Source organism: Perognathus longimembris, chromosome 16 (assembly GCF_023159225.1).
Source record: "Perognathus longimembris pacificus isolate PPM17 chromosome 16, ASM2315922v1, whole genome shotgun sequence".
Lineage (NCBI taxonomy): Eukaryota > Metazoa > Chordata > Mammalia > Rodentia > Heteromyidae > Perognathus > Perognathus longimembris.
The window spans coordinates 37052554-37069450 of NC_063176.1; the positions used below are offsets into that span (position 1 = coordinate 37052554).

The 16897-nt window shown below is 38.2% G+C and overlaps 1 protein-coding gene across 2 annotated transcripts in view; it reads left to right on the forward strand.

The window, feature by feature from the left end:
- The window catches only part of Rfc1 (replication factor C subunit 1), a 56351-nt gene that overhangs the window by 13496 nt on the left and 25958 nt on the right, over positions 1-16897 (forward strand). For both annotated transcript variants that reach the window (XM_048363972.1, XM_048363973.1), the window contains exons 3-8: positions 62-137; positions 425-547; positions 7258-7490; positions 9256-9333; positions 13190-13267; positions 16057-16144. In XM_048363972.1, the coding sequence (XP_048219929.1) occupies positions 62-137; positions 425-547; positions 7258-7490; positions 9256-9333; positions 13190-13267; positions 16057-16144 (676 nt within the window). The remainder of the gene's footprint in view (positions 1-61; positions 138-424; positions 548-7257; positions 7491-9255; positions 9334-13189; positions 13268-16056; positions 16145-16897) is intronic.

Sequence of the window (16897 nt, forward strand, 5' to 3'; positions counted from 1 at the left end):
GGGAAAAAAGAGATATCTATCTATATATGTTTTTGTTCTAATAATGCTGTAATGTTTATAGGTAAATAGCTCTTGTAAAGAAGATGCCTCCAAACAGAAACAAACTAACAGGAAAAAGAGGATCATCTATGATTCAGGTACTATTTCTTTTGAGGCTCTTTAATGTTATGAAGAGACTCCTTCTCAACAGATAATACTTGGTGTGGTAGTATGTATCTGTCATCCCAGCTATATGTGAGATCCTAGCTAGGAAGATTGCCTTCAAAAGATGGCCCATGGCAAAAATTCAGGAACCTATCTGAGCAATAAAACAAAAAAGGCAAGCATAAGTGCCTGAGGTCCTTTAGGAAGTGGTTCATAGTAGTAACTATTTTAAAACATTCTGTATTATAGTACTTTCCAAAGTTTTGTTTTTCTTTCATAGATTCAGAATCAGAAGAGACAGTGCAGGTAAAAAATGCCAAAAAGCAATCAGAAAAATTGCCATTGTCTTCTAAACCTGGTAAAATTTTACGTCAGGACCCTGTTACATACGTTTCAGAAACAGGTAAGGGTACTATGTTCATTTCTTTTGAGAATTTCAGTGTGCTTTGAGCTTTTATCTCCTTCACTTTGAATTGAACTTCTGCCTTTTTTGCTTTTTTGGATTGTATTTCTCAGGGGAAAGTTATAATTATTGGCATTTTCTGTGGGCTGATAGATCAATTTCTATTTTTTCCTTTTTGTTTGAACTCAAGGTCTCGTGGACAATAGACAGGTGCTGTACCACTGAGCTGCGTCTTCAGCTCCAGAGGAAGATTTTAAGTGTTCTGTATTGAATCATATATATGGAAGCATTACCTTGAGTCTTATTTTAAAATACTAGTGAGACTGGGTGCTGGTGGTGGTCTGTGATCCTAGCTACTCAGGAGGCTGAGATCTAGGCATCATAGTTCAAAGCCAGCCCAGGTAGGAAAGTAACCACCAGAAAACTGGAAGTAGCTCTGTGCCTCAAAGTGGTAGAGCTCTAGCCTTGGACAGAAAAGCTCAGAGACAGTGTCTAGACCCTGAGTTCATGCCCTATGACCACTCCTCCCCCCCCCCCAAAAAAAAAGTTAATTAGTTTAGAAGTATTTTTTTTTTTTGTGGTTCCACTTCAGCATTTTTAGTGGTTACTTGGAGATAAAAAATTTCACAAAGCCAGGTGATGGTGACTCACACCTGTAATCCTAGCTACTCAGGAGGCTGTGATCCTGAGGATCACTGTTCAAAGCCAGCCCAGGCAAAAAAGTCTGAGTCTCGTATCTCCAATTAACTATTATAAAACTGGAAGTGGCGCTGTGGCTCAATGTGGTGGAGGGCTGGTCTTGAGCAGAAAGAGACATTAACCAGGGTTTGAGTTCAAGCCCCATGACTGACAAAAACCTACCACCACCAACAACAAAAAACTGAATCTCACAAACTTTCTTGCCCAGACTGGCTTTGAACCACAGACCTTAGCCTCCCGAGTAGCTAAGATTAGAGGTAGGTATGAGCCACCAGCACTCAGCTTGAACTGCTTTTTTGTTTGTTTTGGTTTTTTGCCAGTCCTGGGGCTTAAACTCAGTGACTGAGCACCATCCCTGGCTTCTTTTTGCTCAAGGCTAGCACTCTACCACCTGAGTCACAATGCCATTTCCAGCTTTTTTCTATATATGTGGTGCTGAGGAATTAAACCCAGGGCTTCATGTATAGGAGGCAAGCACTCTTGCCACTAGGCCATATTCCAGCCCCTTGAACTGCTTTTTATGCATGTCTTTTGGTATTATATGCTAAAGTTGTTATAATCTTTAGATATGATTATTCATATTTGTGATTTATTAATTTATCACAGATGTGGCTTGAACTCCAGTTTTGGTAATGCTGAAGATTTTTAGCATTGACTTTATTTATTTGTTTATTTATTTATCAACCAATTGTGGGGTTTGAACCCAGGGCCTGCATGCTGTCCCTGAGCTCTTCAGCTCAAGGCTAGCATTCTACCACTTGAGCCACAGCTCTAGTTCGAGTTTTCTCGTGGTTAATTGAATATAAGAGTCTCATGGGCTTTCTCCTGCCCAGGCTGGCTTTGAACCACGATCCTCAGAACTCAGCCTCCTGAGTAGCTAGGATGACAGGCATGAGCCACCAGCACCTGTCCCCATTTCCTAGTCTTTTGCATTACATTTCTTTTTTTTTTTTTGTGGCCAGTCCTGGGCCTTGGACTCAGGGCCTGAGCACTGTCCCTGGCTTCTTTTTGCTCAAGGCTAGCACTCTGCCACTTGAGCCACAGTGCCCCTTCTGGCCATTTTCTATATATGTGGTGCTGGGGAATCGAACCCTGGGCTTCATGTATAAGAGGCAAGCACTCTTGCCATTAGGCCATATTCCCAGTCCTAGCATTGACTTTAATAAGATAAATATTATTTTGTACTTAAACTTATCCTGTTTCATTTGTTTTAAGAGTAATCAGAGCAAAAGACTCACTAATTGTGCGCTAATCTTAAGATTTCATTATAAATAATTATTTCATAGACAATACTGTCTTATTTAAGGACTAATTCATAATGTCACCCTAGAAGAATACAGCTAACTTAGTGGAGAAGTCATTTCTGTTCTAGAATTTTCAAGTATATGAAATGATGTGTAGATCCAGTGCCTGCCATATAAATACATAGGGGGTCAAGAGATAAAAGTTAAAATTGAAACAGAGCTCACAGATGAATTTCATAGATAATATGAGATATTTATTGATGAAGTTGTCACACTGAGGGAAAAATGCTTGGGACATATGTTTCTTTGTTATGATAGCTGCAGATTGACACTTTTAGCCTTTTTGTTCTATTGCTAAATATGTTCTATGGCACATTGTATCAATGAACTCTTTATTTCAGAGGTTTCCCAGTTTAGACCTGGGTATTTTGTGAGAATTCGAATATGTGCCAGGGTTCAGGAAAATAGTATGGTAAAAAGTTTATTACATAACTGAAGGTGGTGTAATCAACATTTCTGGGACACCTTGAAAATGCCAGTGAGTATAGACAGTCCTGGCCTTCACCTGTGGCTCAGGGCTCTCTTATCTCGTAATTTTAAGTACACAAAGGGTCAGACAGTTGGAGGTTTGATCATGTGTTTTCTTTAATACTGGACTGCTTTTTTTTCAGTAGAAAAGTGTTTGAATGTCATTTTCTGAAGAGTGGCCAGCATTTTATCTGGACTTTTTGTGACAATGTTTGGGTCATTTTGCCTAGGATGTACATGTATTATTGTTCTCGTTTTTGAGCTAAAATTCTTGAAGTACAATGTTCCCCTCCACAGTACTACATAGTATTGTTTGTTCCTTAGAACTGAACTACAGGAAAGAAACTAGTTGTTCTGTGTCCTGATTTCCTCCTGTGTAAAATAGGGACAACTAATACCTATATCATTGGCCTCTGAGATACCCCAATGAGATAATACTTGACAAGCACATACAGGGTCACATAGTACCATGTTTCAATGGTTCTGGCTGTTTCTTGTGAAACTACTTCCTCCTTTTTTTTTTGGCCAGTCCTGGGGCTTGAACTCAGGGCCTGAGCACTGTCCCTGGCTTCTTTTTGCTCAAGGCTAGCACTCTGCCACTTGAGCCACAGCGCCACTTCTGGCCGTTTTCTGTATATGCGGTGCTGGGGAATTGAACCCAGGGCTCGTGTATGGGAGGCAAGCACTCTTGCCACTAGGCCATGTCCCCAGCCCCTACTATTTCCTCTTTTTGCTTTTGCTGACATACTTAGGACTTGCTGTTGATTATGGTACTATTTAGACATTTAGGAATAACATTTGACCTACATTAGTTACCTCTGTGCGTGTCCAGTGTGCTAACTGCTGGCTATTTGTTGCGATTGGACATTTGGGAAATGTCATTAGCCTCAATTGTGAGTACTGTTAATTACTATAGCAGAGGAAATAAAAATGAATCTGCAGCCTATAGATTGGGGAAAAATATTTACAAACCATGTATGATAAGGGGCCAGTATCTACAGTTTATAAGGAACTCATACAACTCAGTAGTGAAATAATGAATAATATAATTAAAAAGTGGGCAAAGGACCTTACTAGACATTTTTCCAAAAGATACACAGAAACAGTAAACAGAGTTTGAAAAGGTGTTCACCAACCATAATCATGTGTCAGCCTCAAAAAGTCAGGGGATAATTTACTTCTTATTTCTGTTGCATAATGCTTTCGTACCTATGAAACAGACTTCAGAAATAATCAAATTTCTATCTTAAAAAAATACTATTATATAGTCTTCTAGGCTATGTTACTATGCACATCAGCTTCCTCGCAAATACTTTTCATCATTTATTTGTTTAAATCTTTTGGGACTTATTTTAAAAACTGCACTTCTGAAGTTTTGAGAAGAAGAAAATACTGTTTACTAATATCTTCATAGCCAGCTATCGACTAGTAAAATGTTCTTGGTTAGTAAAACCCAAATACTTGTTGGGCTGGGAAAATATGTTTACTTCGGCTGTTTAATAAAGTGAGAGACCTTGAGTTTTGTTTGGTAAAGATGATCTTTTATTATGCAGTTTAACCTGCTATTTGGTTTTTTTTTAAGTGAGGAATTTTTCCCCTCTTGAAAATTATTTAATTATTTAAACTGAATTTCTAATCTGGAGGTTAGTATTCTTGAAATTATTATTTTTTTCTTTTCAGTTTTTTAGAGACAGTTTTGTGTAGGAGGTCAGTAGGTATAGACTCTGTAGGTGATAGAGCTTTTTGCAGGTGTATTTAGGGATACAGACCTTGGCAGAAAATTGCCTTAGAGAGGAAACTAAGAGTTGTGTATTGTTGATACTTGGTAATAATTCATATTAACTTGTGCACTAAGATTCTGAAGAAAAAGAATGTAGAGTTTCTGAGGGTGGGTAAACTATTTAGAGTAATGATGATGAGTAATGATGATGATGATGATGATGATTAGGTAATAATTTTTGCTGGCCATGAGGCTTGAACTCAGGGTCTCGGCGGTGTCCCTGAGCTCTTTTGCTTAAGTCTAGGGCCCTACCATTTTGAGCCACAGCTCCACTTCCGGTTTCCTGGTATTTAATTGGAAATCAGAGTCTCATAGACTTTCCTGCCAGGGCTGGCTTTGAACTGCAATTCTTAGATCTCAGCCTCCGGAGTAACTAGGATTACAAGGGTGAACCACCAGCCCCTTGTGGTTTTTATTTTTTGAGTAGTTGAATTATTTTTAATTGCTTCATTAATTTGATGTGTTTTAGAACAAAGGAAAGCAAATCACAGAATTAGGATATTCAGAGATCTGTTTGATAAGCCAAACTAAGCAGTTTAAACTCCAGAATTAGATTGTTTTTCCTTCTTTGCTTGTAAATAGATTTTATTATGGATGTTGACATTATTTCTTTCTCTTTTATTTGTTTTTCTTTTAAATAAATGAATGTATGTAACTCAGAGTGGCAAAGCAATCTTTGCTTCCAGGCAATTCCTCTGCTCTATGTTGGATAATGCTGGCTGACTTGTTGTTGTTGCCATATTTGAGCTTATGATGTCTATAAATAAAAATAAATGATGTTTTTATAAGGAGACAAATATCCTGGAGGGAGATGTTAAGTGCTCAATTGCCCAAGATTTTCAACTAGTTCTCAGAAATTTGGCTTAGATGTATTTATCAATATTTTATTATAAGTTTCTGGGAAGAACAGAACAGAGTTTGCCTGTGGCTTCTGACCAGGCAGAAACAAATTTAGGCCTGTTAGAAAACAGGGGCACATTCTAAAGAAGAGGTATGTTTTATCTCTACTCAGTGTGGGTGATGGCACAATATTCATTTAATATGAGAAGGGTCAGCAATGCCTGATAAATGACTGTCTTTGCAAGTAGCTAGCTGTCTCCTTCGTTTTCTCTTTCCATAATATATTGGTAGAGCCTCTGAAATTCTAAGGGCCAAAGGCACTTTTAAGTCAACTAGCATCATGTAGCAGCAGTAAGATTGCTTTCTTGAGATTTTACTTGTTTGTTCAGGTAAGCAAGATGACAAGCTGTCTTTAGTCGTGCCTCATAGGGTACAGTGTTAGTCATATTTCTATTGCTGTGACAGAATACCTGAGAAAACAACATAAAGGAGAAAATTTTCAGCTCATGAGTTCAGAGGTTTTAGTCCATGGTCACAGTAGGCCTTTGACAAGGCAAGAACCTCATGGTAGGGTGCCCATAGTGGAGAAGAGCTGCTTATTTCTTCCTGCTGATGAGTGAAAAGAGAGAGAGGACCCCCTTTCAGCCTCTAGAGTACCTGGGATTATAGGCATGAGCCACCTGTACCTGGCCCCTTCATTAATTTTTGAGGCTTGAAATTTAGGCTTAATTTTTGTTTGGAGGAGACTTTGCCTGAGTCGGCTGTATGGCTAAATTTCAATTTATACAAGCCCTTCCTCAGTTTTTTTTTTTTTTTTTTTTTTTTTTTTTGCCAGTCCTGGGCCTTAGACTCAGGGCCTGAGCACTGTCCCTGGCTTCTTTTTGCTCAAGGCTAGCACTCTGCCACTTGAGCCACAGCGCCACTTCTGGCCGTTTTCCATATATGTGGTACTGGGGAATTGAACCCAGGGCTTCATGTATACTAGGCAGGCTCTCTTGCCACTAGGCTATATTCCCAGCCCCCTTCCTCAGTTTTGACTGTTTCAGTTGTTTACATTTTTCATGTTTCTAATGATGTAATGCATATGAAATTTGCTTACTCCTGCTATCTCCAAGGATTACTTTACTAAAGAACATGAGTTTCTCTAGAATAATAGATATGTTCTTCCAGTTTGCTATCTAGACAAGTCATACTAGTGTACATGTTTATAATTGTGTTTATATAACTAAGTCATATCAGTATTGAATATAAGTCTAAAAGTCTGTTCATAGTCATATATATACCTACATATACATATATACATATATTATACATATACTTATATATGTATGTATATACACATGTCACACACACAACCAGTCCTGGGACTTGAACTCAGGGCCTAGGCACTGTCCTTGAGCTTCTTTTGCTCTACTGCATGAGCTACAGCGCCACTTAAACCACAGTGCCTCTTTCTGTGTATGTGGTACAGAGGAATAGAACCCAGGGCTTCACACATGCTAGGCAGCACTCTGCCACTAAGCCACATTCCCAGCCCTTAGATACTTTTCATAAAGCTAGTAAAATGGTTATGTAATTAGAATTGATGTTTTATGAAAAAAAATTATATTCCATTTAAGATGAAGATGATGACTTTGTGAGTAAGAAGACAGCTTCAAAATCAAAAGAAAATGGAAGATCTAAAAGTAGTTATCTAGGAGCATCAAGCATGAAAAAGAATGAAGAAAATACTAAGATTAAGAATAAGCCTTTATCACCAATAAGGCTTACACCAACATCAGTACTTGATTATTTTGGAACTGGAAGTGTTCGAAGATCAGATAAGAAGATGGTGTCAAGCAAAAGAAAAGAGGTGAGTGTCCTACATGCAGGCAAGAAAGTTCGTGATTTCTGGATGTGTGGTCCATGCCTGTAATATAAGTATATGAATGTTAAGGCAGAAGGCTACAAGTAAGAGTCCAGGTTGGAATATATATCAAGACCCTCTCTCTAATAAACCAAAACAAAGCATAACATTATAGTTGGGAGCCAGCCCAAGCTAAACAAACAAATATAAGACCTTACCTCAACTAATAGAAAGCTAATTTAAAAAGTTGGGCATGCTGACACAGGTACAGGTCATTGCAGCTGTGTGGAAAGTGTAAAGAGGATTGTAGTCTAGGGCTTCATGGGCAGAAAGCAAGAGAGACTCCATTTGAAAAATAGCAAAAGTTTTGGGTAAAAGTGACTCATACCTGTAATCCTAGCTACTCAGGAGGCTGAGATATGAGAATCAGGGTTTGAAGCCAATTTGGGCAAAAAAGTCTGTAAGACTCTTATTTCTAATTAACCAGCTAGATGTGGCTCAAGTAGAGCATCAGCCTTGAGCAGAAAAGTCAAGCAGTAGCATGTGGTCCTGAGTTCAAGCCCCAGTACTGGTATTAAAAAGAAAAAAGTAAGTCTGGCACCAAGTAGCTCACGCCTGTAATCCTAGTTATCGAGGAAGCTGAGAGCTGAGGATTGTGGTTCAAAGCCAGCCAGGCAGGAAAGTCTGTGAGACTCTTATTGCCAATTAACCACCAGAAAACCTGAAGTGATGCTGTGGCTCAAAGTGGTAGACCATTAGCCTTTAGTGAAAAAGCTCAGGGACTGCCCAGGCCCTGAGTTCAAGCCCCACAACTGACAGAAAAAAGAAAAAAAAGCAAAAGGGGTAAGAGGCATGGCTCAAATAGCAGAGTAGTCTGCTCTGAGTTCAAACCCATTTTGCCCTCCCACAAAAAATGTTGACCATTCATTGACAGTAAGAGGAGAAATTGAGTTGTCATAAAAGAGAAAATGTATTTCATTGATAAGGAAAACAATTTTCTTTGACAATGGATAAAATATACTGCCTTTATTTTAGAGATTAAGGGAATTCAAATTTTTTTCTTTTATATTTGAAACTACGAAAATTTATATCATCTCACTGCTCCCTTTTTGGAAGTAGTGGAGCAGGAAAACAATACTTTGACTATACGCAAAAGTAGTCGTTCTTAGAATTTTAATTGGATCCTCAGAAATTCAAGCTTGTTTTGCTGTTTTCCTCAGGCAGACAAAATTAAATAACCTGCAAATGATATCATAAATACATCCATTACAAATAGAGCATACCTACATTTTATTTTTGATGTTCTCAACTTGGATACTGGATTTTTTTCTTTTCTAAGCATTTAGGAAATAGACTTTGAAGTACATTATTGTGAATTAGCCTCTGCGTTAAATAAGGCTGCCAAATGGTGTGTATGTGTGTGTGTTCATAGCCTTAATGTATATGCAAAATAATGTAATCATCCTCACATTGGCTTGCCAATGTTCTGGGCTACTTTCCAAGCATTAATCTGCAGCGTTTTCCTTTTGTGAGTACTTATTTTGAATACATTAGTAGAGCTAAGTGAGAACCATCTGTAGGATATTTACTCTGTAGGAGACTGGGTGTGGTCAAGGAATAATTATAAAACTTGATTTTCTGGCCCCTGTGGACTGTAACTATTACTGACATACTTTCCTCTCATTGATGTATCCAATCAGCCACAGTCAAGACAAGGTAACTTATTCTGAATGTAAGGTATATGTTCATCTTGTTTTTCTTTGAAATCTAGCCTTCCTCAAATACAGATGATTCCAGATTAACGGATGAAGCCATTGCCAAGCAGTTGCAGCTTGATGAAGATGCAGAGGTATTGCCGTTGCCCTCACATATTGTTAATACTTTGGTATTAAGACTTGCTATTTGTAGCCAAGCAAATAGAAGATTGAGTCTAATTTGGCTTAAGGCTTACTGCAAGTTATGTGTAAGAAAAGTTGAAGTATACTAGATGAAAATCTAAATTTCTGCAAAAGGTAAATGAGATAATTAAAGATTTATTTTTAAAGTTCTTTGGATGGGAGTCTCGTTTAGTATATTTAAGACAATTTAGGGCTGGGAATATGGCCTGTGGTAAAGTGCTTGTCTTGTATACATGAAGCCCTGGGTTCGATTCCTCAGCACCACATACACAAAAAGCCAGAAGTGGCGCTGTAGCTCAAGTGGTAGAGCGATAGCCTTGAGCAAAGAAGCCAGGAACAGTGCTCAGGCCCTGAGTCCAAGCCCCAGGACTGGCAAAAAAAAAAGACAATTTAACTTGCTCGTATCTCATTCCCTTTCACTCCCGTGGCATCCTGATAGGCCAATGACCTCTAAATTTGTCTGTAGTCCAGAGCTCTCTTGAGCTGTAACCCACATATTCAGTTATCCAAGTATTTACTAAGCACTCTGAATGCCTAGCACTCAAGTTATTGAGAGCATTGTACTGTGAGTAAATGGAAGGACATAGTGGAAGACACCCAAGTGGAGTGAAGTACAGGAGTAGTTTTTAGGTAAATGTGGTGAGTGTTTTATTTCCAGCAGAGAAGTTGGGAAAATCCCGCTGAGGAAGTGGCACTGTGGCAGGACTTGAAGTGATATAGTGAGTCACAGTACTGGGACTTAGGAAGATGCCACTGAGCAGAGGGAGCAGTGGAGCAGCAAGTGTGAGCTCCCAAAGGTAGACATGTGCTGTGTGTGTCCCCAAAACCAGTGTTCAGGAGACTAGAGAAGAGAGATTGAGAAGAAGAGTAGTATGAAATCATTTTGGAGAAATGGCCAGCAGTGAACCCTGTAGGTTCTGGTAAGTCTTTGATCTCTACTAAAATGATTTAAGCTAGATAGTAAGGACTTTGGATTTCAATTTCTGTGAGATGGAAGCTGTCACAAAAGAAACAGGGCTTCCTAGATCTTCAGAGAACAGTATTCTGGTCCTGTGAAGCTAACATATGGAATAATTGCTGGTGTCTTTCCTTATGGTGGGACATAAGAAAAAGCAGACCTGCTTGGAGACTGTTAGGTAGGGCAGGTGAGAGAAGACTCTGGTTGTTATCAGGTTGGTAGTTGAAGAGATGGTCATCATCTCAATGTGCCTACACTAGATAGAGCCTTAAGGTTGTTGTTAGTAGATTTAGTATAAAGTGGATGGATGAATAGGGCTTCAAGGGAATCAGAAGCAGGATTTGGTACAGAGAAGCCAAGAAAGAGTTAGATTTTGGACCGTTAAGTTGGAGATGTGTAATAGAGTTCAATGACAATGCAGAGTAGAGATTGAGTAAAGAAGTGTAGAATGAGTGATGGGGGAGGGGGAGGTGTTTCTAAGCAGAAGGTATACATTTAGGAATCATTAGCATTTGTATGGACTTAAAACCTGTGTACCTTAAGCCTTGGGGAAAGAATATAAATAGAAAAAAGGCTTCAGAATTGAGCTCTGGGCAACTCTGAACATTTGAGATAAAGAAGAGGTGGAGGACCTAGCAAAGGAGACTAAGAGAGGGCTAATAGAGTAGGGGGAAAGTTGATATTTTCTGAAGGAGAATAAAGAACACAGTACGAGGAGGAGTACTAATCTCCACCAGAGGCTCGGGTTCTAGGTGCCTGCTGTTTCTTAGCTTAAGACTCCGAACATTGTTGGAAGCCCCTTATAGCCATTGTTGTCACTATAATATTGCTGTTCAAGTGTCTTCTTTGTATATATAGTCTTTAAATTCTACCTACTGGGGCTGTTTATGTCTCAGAGTTGTGACATCAAAACTCAAAAAAAAAAAAAAACCCCTTCAAAAGCAGAGACCCCATATTGTGATTGTTCTCATTAATTGGGCAGTTTATGTCTTCAAAGTTGTTTTCTGTCTTATTTGATCACATTGAATTGTATTATTTGCAAATAGGTATCCTTATAGCTAAAGGTAGCACAAGTAGCCTAGGTCAGAGTATGAAGGGATTTTTAGGTATCTGTCTTTTCTTTTTGTAAATAGCAGAGGATTATCCAGTTCATTCCAAGGAACCAAAGCTATCACAAATCTCTGTTTTTCCATTTCTGCCACATTCTTTCAGTCTCGTTGGGTAATTTATTAATCTGATGAAGGACTTTTAGGATGTTAATAATTGATGATGTCTTTCCTCCTAAGAGCCTTATCAATTTTACTCCTGTTACTTCATTTAGTAACTTTGTCCAGTATCTAGTACTCCTTAGTGAATACATGTGTGTATGTATATATATTTATTTTCTTTTTTGTGCCATGCTTGTGGCTTGAACTCAGTGCTTAGGTTCTGTCCCTGAGTTCTTTCTTTCTTCTTCTTTTTTTTTTTGGCTTTAGGCTAAAGCTGTACTACTTGAGCTACAGTTCTACTTCAGCTTTTTGCTCATTAATTGGACATAAGAATCTTGCCCAGGCTGGCTTCAAACTGATTCTCAAATCTCAGTCTCTTAAGTAGCTAGGATTACAGGTGTGAGCTACTGGCTCCTGGTTTTACTACTACTATATTATTATTATTATTATTATTATTATTATTATTATTATTATTTTGACAGTCCTGGGCCACAGCGCTACTTCTGGCCGTTTTCTGTATATGTGGTGCTGGGGAATTGAACCCAGGGCCTCATGTATACGAGGCAAGCACTCTTGCCACTGGGCCATATCCCCAGCCCTTTACTACTATATTAAGTGAACTATGTCAAACACTATATTGTGATGCCATTGTGAATTCTTTTGTTCTAAAAATGACTGTTGGTCAAAAAGATGGTTTATATTGAGAAATGTTTTTCATTGCTATAAAGTGAAAATATTTAGAAACAGGTAAGTAGAATGCTTGTGCTTTGCTGATGGGATGACTTAAGTTTTTGAAAATTAGAACAGATGTCTTTGAAGTACGAAGTATTTGATGATAAACAGCAATGGTTACATTTGTATATTTGCTGGTGTCCAGTAAATTTTCTTGATTTCTTAAGATTCATGTTTTTCTGTCTTCTATGTAATTGTTTTTCAGTTAAGATGAGATTTATTTCATAGATTTTTCTATTACTTAAAAATATAGAAGAGATATATACCTGTTGTACAGGACTGTTAAGCACAGATTTCAAATTTTATTAGAAATGTTACTTAAAAATATACTGAATTTAGCTGGTGCTAGTGGTTTATGCTTGTAATCCTATCTACTCTGGAGGATGAGATCTGAAGATTATGGTTTGAAGCCATCCTGGATAGGAAAATCCATGAGACTCTTGACTCCAATTAACCACCAGAAAACCAGAAATGGAGCTGTGGCTTAAAGTGGTAGAATGCTACCTTTGAGCAGAAAAGCAGAGAGACAGTGCACAGGCCCTGAGTTCAAGCCACAGAACCAGTACAGAAACAAAACAAAACAAATACAAAATTGAATTTGAGCTGGAGGCATGGTGGTAGAGTACGAGGCTTTTAGTTCAGACCCTAGTAACACATGCTCCCCTCCCCCAGAGTACTGAATTTATCTGTTATGCCTATAAGACTAGAAATTGATGTTTTGGAGTCTAATTTGGCTTGCTGAAACAAGCTGTGACTTTTAACTGTTAATGATCAGTGGTAAAATGTTATGATTGTTTTCTAGGAAATGTTTTTCTAGTTTTTTCTAAGTGTATGAATTAAAAATGGAAACCTTTCAGGCTCAGCAAACAAAAGTATCTTACTGTTTGGAAACTTACTGCTTGTTTACAGCTGGAGAGGCAATTGCATGAAGATGAAGAATTTGCCAGAACATTAGCAATGTTGGATGAAGAGCCCAAGACCAAAAAGGTGCCATATTGGACCGTTAGCATTCTAAGTTTACAGTATAGATCAATATTCCTTTCTATGCCTGAATATTCTGGGCACTGAAGATAGAACTATAAGTAACTATTCCAGAAAGGAACTAAATTACATATATGTATATGTGTGTGTGTGTGTGTGTGTGTGTGTGTGTGTGTGTGTATTTGAAAACTCACTGAAAAACTTATTCCATTTGGGTACATTGTCTCATGCCTGTAATACTAGCTTGGAAATTGGGAGGAAGTTTGAGGTCAACTTCTGGCAAAACATCTAAGAGGTTCCAATTTCAACCAATAAAAGATGAGCATGATGGTGCATCTATACCTGTCACCTCAGCTACAAAGGAAATAAAAATAAAAGGGTTGCTGTCTAGGCTTGCATATGCAGAAATTCAGGATCCTATCTTACAGAATAATGAAGCTAAAGGGATTGAGGGGTTATGATCCAAGAGACACCTCTATAGCAAGTACAAGACTGAGTTTAAACTTAGCCCCGTACCAAGAGAAGAGAAGAAAAGGAAAAACTTATTCTCTGGCTTTAAATTTTTTCTCTTTTTTTTTGTTGTTGATCCTGGGGCTTGAACTCAGGGCAGTGCTGTTTGTGAGCGTTTTGCTCAAGGCTAGTGCTGTTGACCTCTTGAACCACAGCTGCAAGTCCAACTTTTTGGTGGTTAATGGGAAATAAGAGTCTCATGAACTTTGCTGCCTGGGTTGGCTTTGAATCCTGATCCCCAGATCCCAGCCTCCTGAGCAGCATGAGCCACTGGTGCCTGGTTGATTGAATTTTTTCCCCCCAACAAGATGATAGGGTGTTTATTACCTGACTCATGAAACTGTAACCCCTCTGTACATCACCTTTATAATAACAAAAAAAACCAAACCCATTTAATTAAAAAGAAAAGAACACAGGGTGCTGTATTACCCAGACCGACTTTGAACTGACAATCTTCTTGCCTTTGCCTGCTAGTTGGACTGTTAGATTGGGTTTTTGTTTTTAGAAGTACTGATCTTCATCGGAGGCATAGCTCAAGTGGTAGAGCATTTGCTTAGTAAGTACAGGGCCCAGTATTTCCCCTTTCCCCCCAAGACCAAGAAAGAGCTTGATCTCTAGTAAATTTAATTTCTGATGAGTCACATTCTGTTATGATAATTGTATGTATCAGTATCTGGCTATTTAAAAAGATTTTACTCTCTCTCTCTCTCTCTCCCTCCCTTTCCCATTGTCCCTCTCTCCCTCTCTCCCTTTCTCCCTTTCTCCCTTTCTTCCTTCCTTCCTTCCTTCTTTTCTTTTCTTTTTTTTTTTTTTTTTTTTGTCTCAGCAAGGCAAAATTTACTTCTGCAGAAGGGTGCACCATCAGCCAAAAATCTGGCAAGCAAACACGCAGAACAGGCAGGCTCCTCTCCTGTTTATACCTAATGCAGTAGGCCCTGCAGCATTTTACTTCTTTGAAGAAGAAGTAAATTTTCAGGGGCCAAGACTATGCAGGAAAGTATAAGATAGTAGGGAGTATGTGTGACTTTCTTATTTGAAAGCTTTACTTCATCTGTGTGTATTCAAATCACATTTAAAATTCAAATATTAGATACTGTCACATACCTGTTTGTTGTCTCAATAAAATAGAATTTTGAGGAATCACTGAAAAGATGGGATACTTTTTTTTTTCCTTTGGAGGAAATTCTTTTATTTTTCTTTTGAGCTTTAGTTTGCTTTTCATCTTAGGTTTTTTCATTTAGATTTCCGTTTTTAACTGCACAATAGTTACAGTTTGAGGGGTAAGCTAGGAGGCAGAAATAGGCTTCCATTCCAGTTTGAGAGGTTGGAATGAAGTGAGGTTATGTTTTATAGATGTTGTTTTATAATCTTATGTCTGTTTCCTCATCTGTGAAATGAAGTAAAATATGCTTAATTTGCTCTGAAAAAATTGTGTAGGAATAGGTAAAGTTTGTTGTAGTGTATTGCTAGTTTGAACTACTTGGACTTAAAATTTCTATTTTAACAGATTTTGTGGTTAAGAGTTTTCCTACTAAGAACAGTGGCCCAAGCAGAGCATTCCTGGGGTGCTTGTTGGTGGGCGCTGATGGGGCGAGCAGCAGGTTCAGGTTGTAAATGAGGCGAATTGCTGTATAACTGTACATGTTTGTTGGGATAGCAGTCTCATATTTTGTATATTGGAATAAGTTTCTATGAATTATTGTTAACTAAAAGTAAGTATTCTAAAGTAATTATGTCCTGCTTCTAAGTCACATGGCTTCTGTCTTGGAAATTTTACCTGTAGATTACTTAAGACAGGAGTCAGGAGACTTTAGGAAAGGGAAGAAAGGAAATGTTCTCTATGGGTCTTGTGACCTCAACCATCAGTATAGGGTTTTTTTCTTTCCTTGGTGGCAGTAGAAAGACTTCATTTTTATAACATACGACTCTTGATACTTTCTTTAAAGATACTTTTCATTGAAGATTCTCTCATGGGGTATTTGGCTGGGAGCTGGGAGGCTAAGGCGCTTGAGTCCTGGCTCTTCAGTGAACTTAACTGTGTAAAAGGGCAAGTCACTTAACCTCTCTGTGCTTCAGTCTCCCTGTCTTGTAAAATGGGAGTAATACCTACCTCACAGGGTTGTTGTGGGGATTAATTAGAGATAATGTCTGTAAAGCATTTAAGATTCTTGAAGATGGCGCTATATAAATACAAAATAATATCTATTAAAGTTGTTTTTTTTTGTGGAAAAAAAAAAAGAGTTTTCCTACTATTTGTCACATTTGGCCTTTTACAATTTGTTTAGGCCCGGAACAACTCAGAAGGAGGAGAAACATTTTCATCTGTCCAAGACAATACAAATAAAGCAGAAAAACATACCTATCCTCATACAGGTAATACTAGCTGAAGAAAGTAAGATAGAGTACTTGTTTTCATAGAAGAAAATTCCTTTTTTGGGTGGGATTTAAATTAGGAAATTTTAGTATATATTCTACTGTATTTGTTATTTCTTTTCTATCCTGTCTTCATTTCCACAGTCAGCTTCTTTGTCATTCTTTTTTTTTTTTTGCCCGTTCTGGGCCTTGGACTCAGGGCCTGAGCACTGTCCCTGACCTTTTTTTGCTCAAGGCTAGCACTCTACCACTTGAGCCACAGCGCCACTTCTGGCCGTTTTCTATATATGTGGTGCTGGGGAATCGAACCCAGGGCTTCACGTATACGAGGCAAGCACTCTTGCCACTTGGCCATATTCCCAGCCCTTCTTTGTCATTCTTTAGAAGAGATTTCTTGACGAGCTTTGTTTAAATATTCTGTTCAAAACTGTGTGGTTAGTAGACACTATTTTATAGAACTTTTAGAGCATGTTGTACTTATAGGTGCATCTAGACTTAAAATACAGTTAATGTCCTAGTAAACATCATCATAGGCTGGCAGTTCTATAAGTGGAAATACATTTACTACAATTTTCTGAATATCTTAGCAAGACAGTACACTGTAATCTCACTGCAGCTCAGTGTGTTGAGTGTGCATCATACTGCAAATTGCCCACGGAAGGAAAGAACAAAATACAGAATTGTACTGAATGTCTATTGCTTTTGCACCACTGTAAAGCTGAAAAATTGTAACGAGCTCTGATGAGTTGGGGA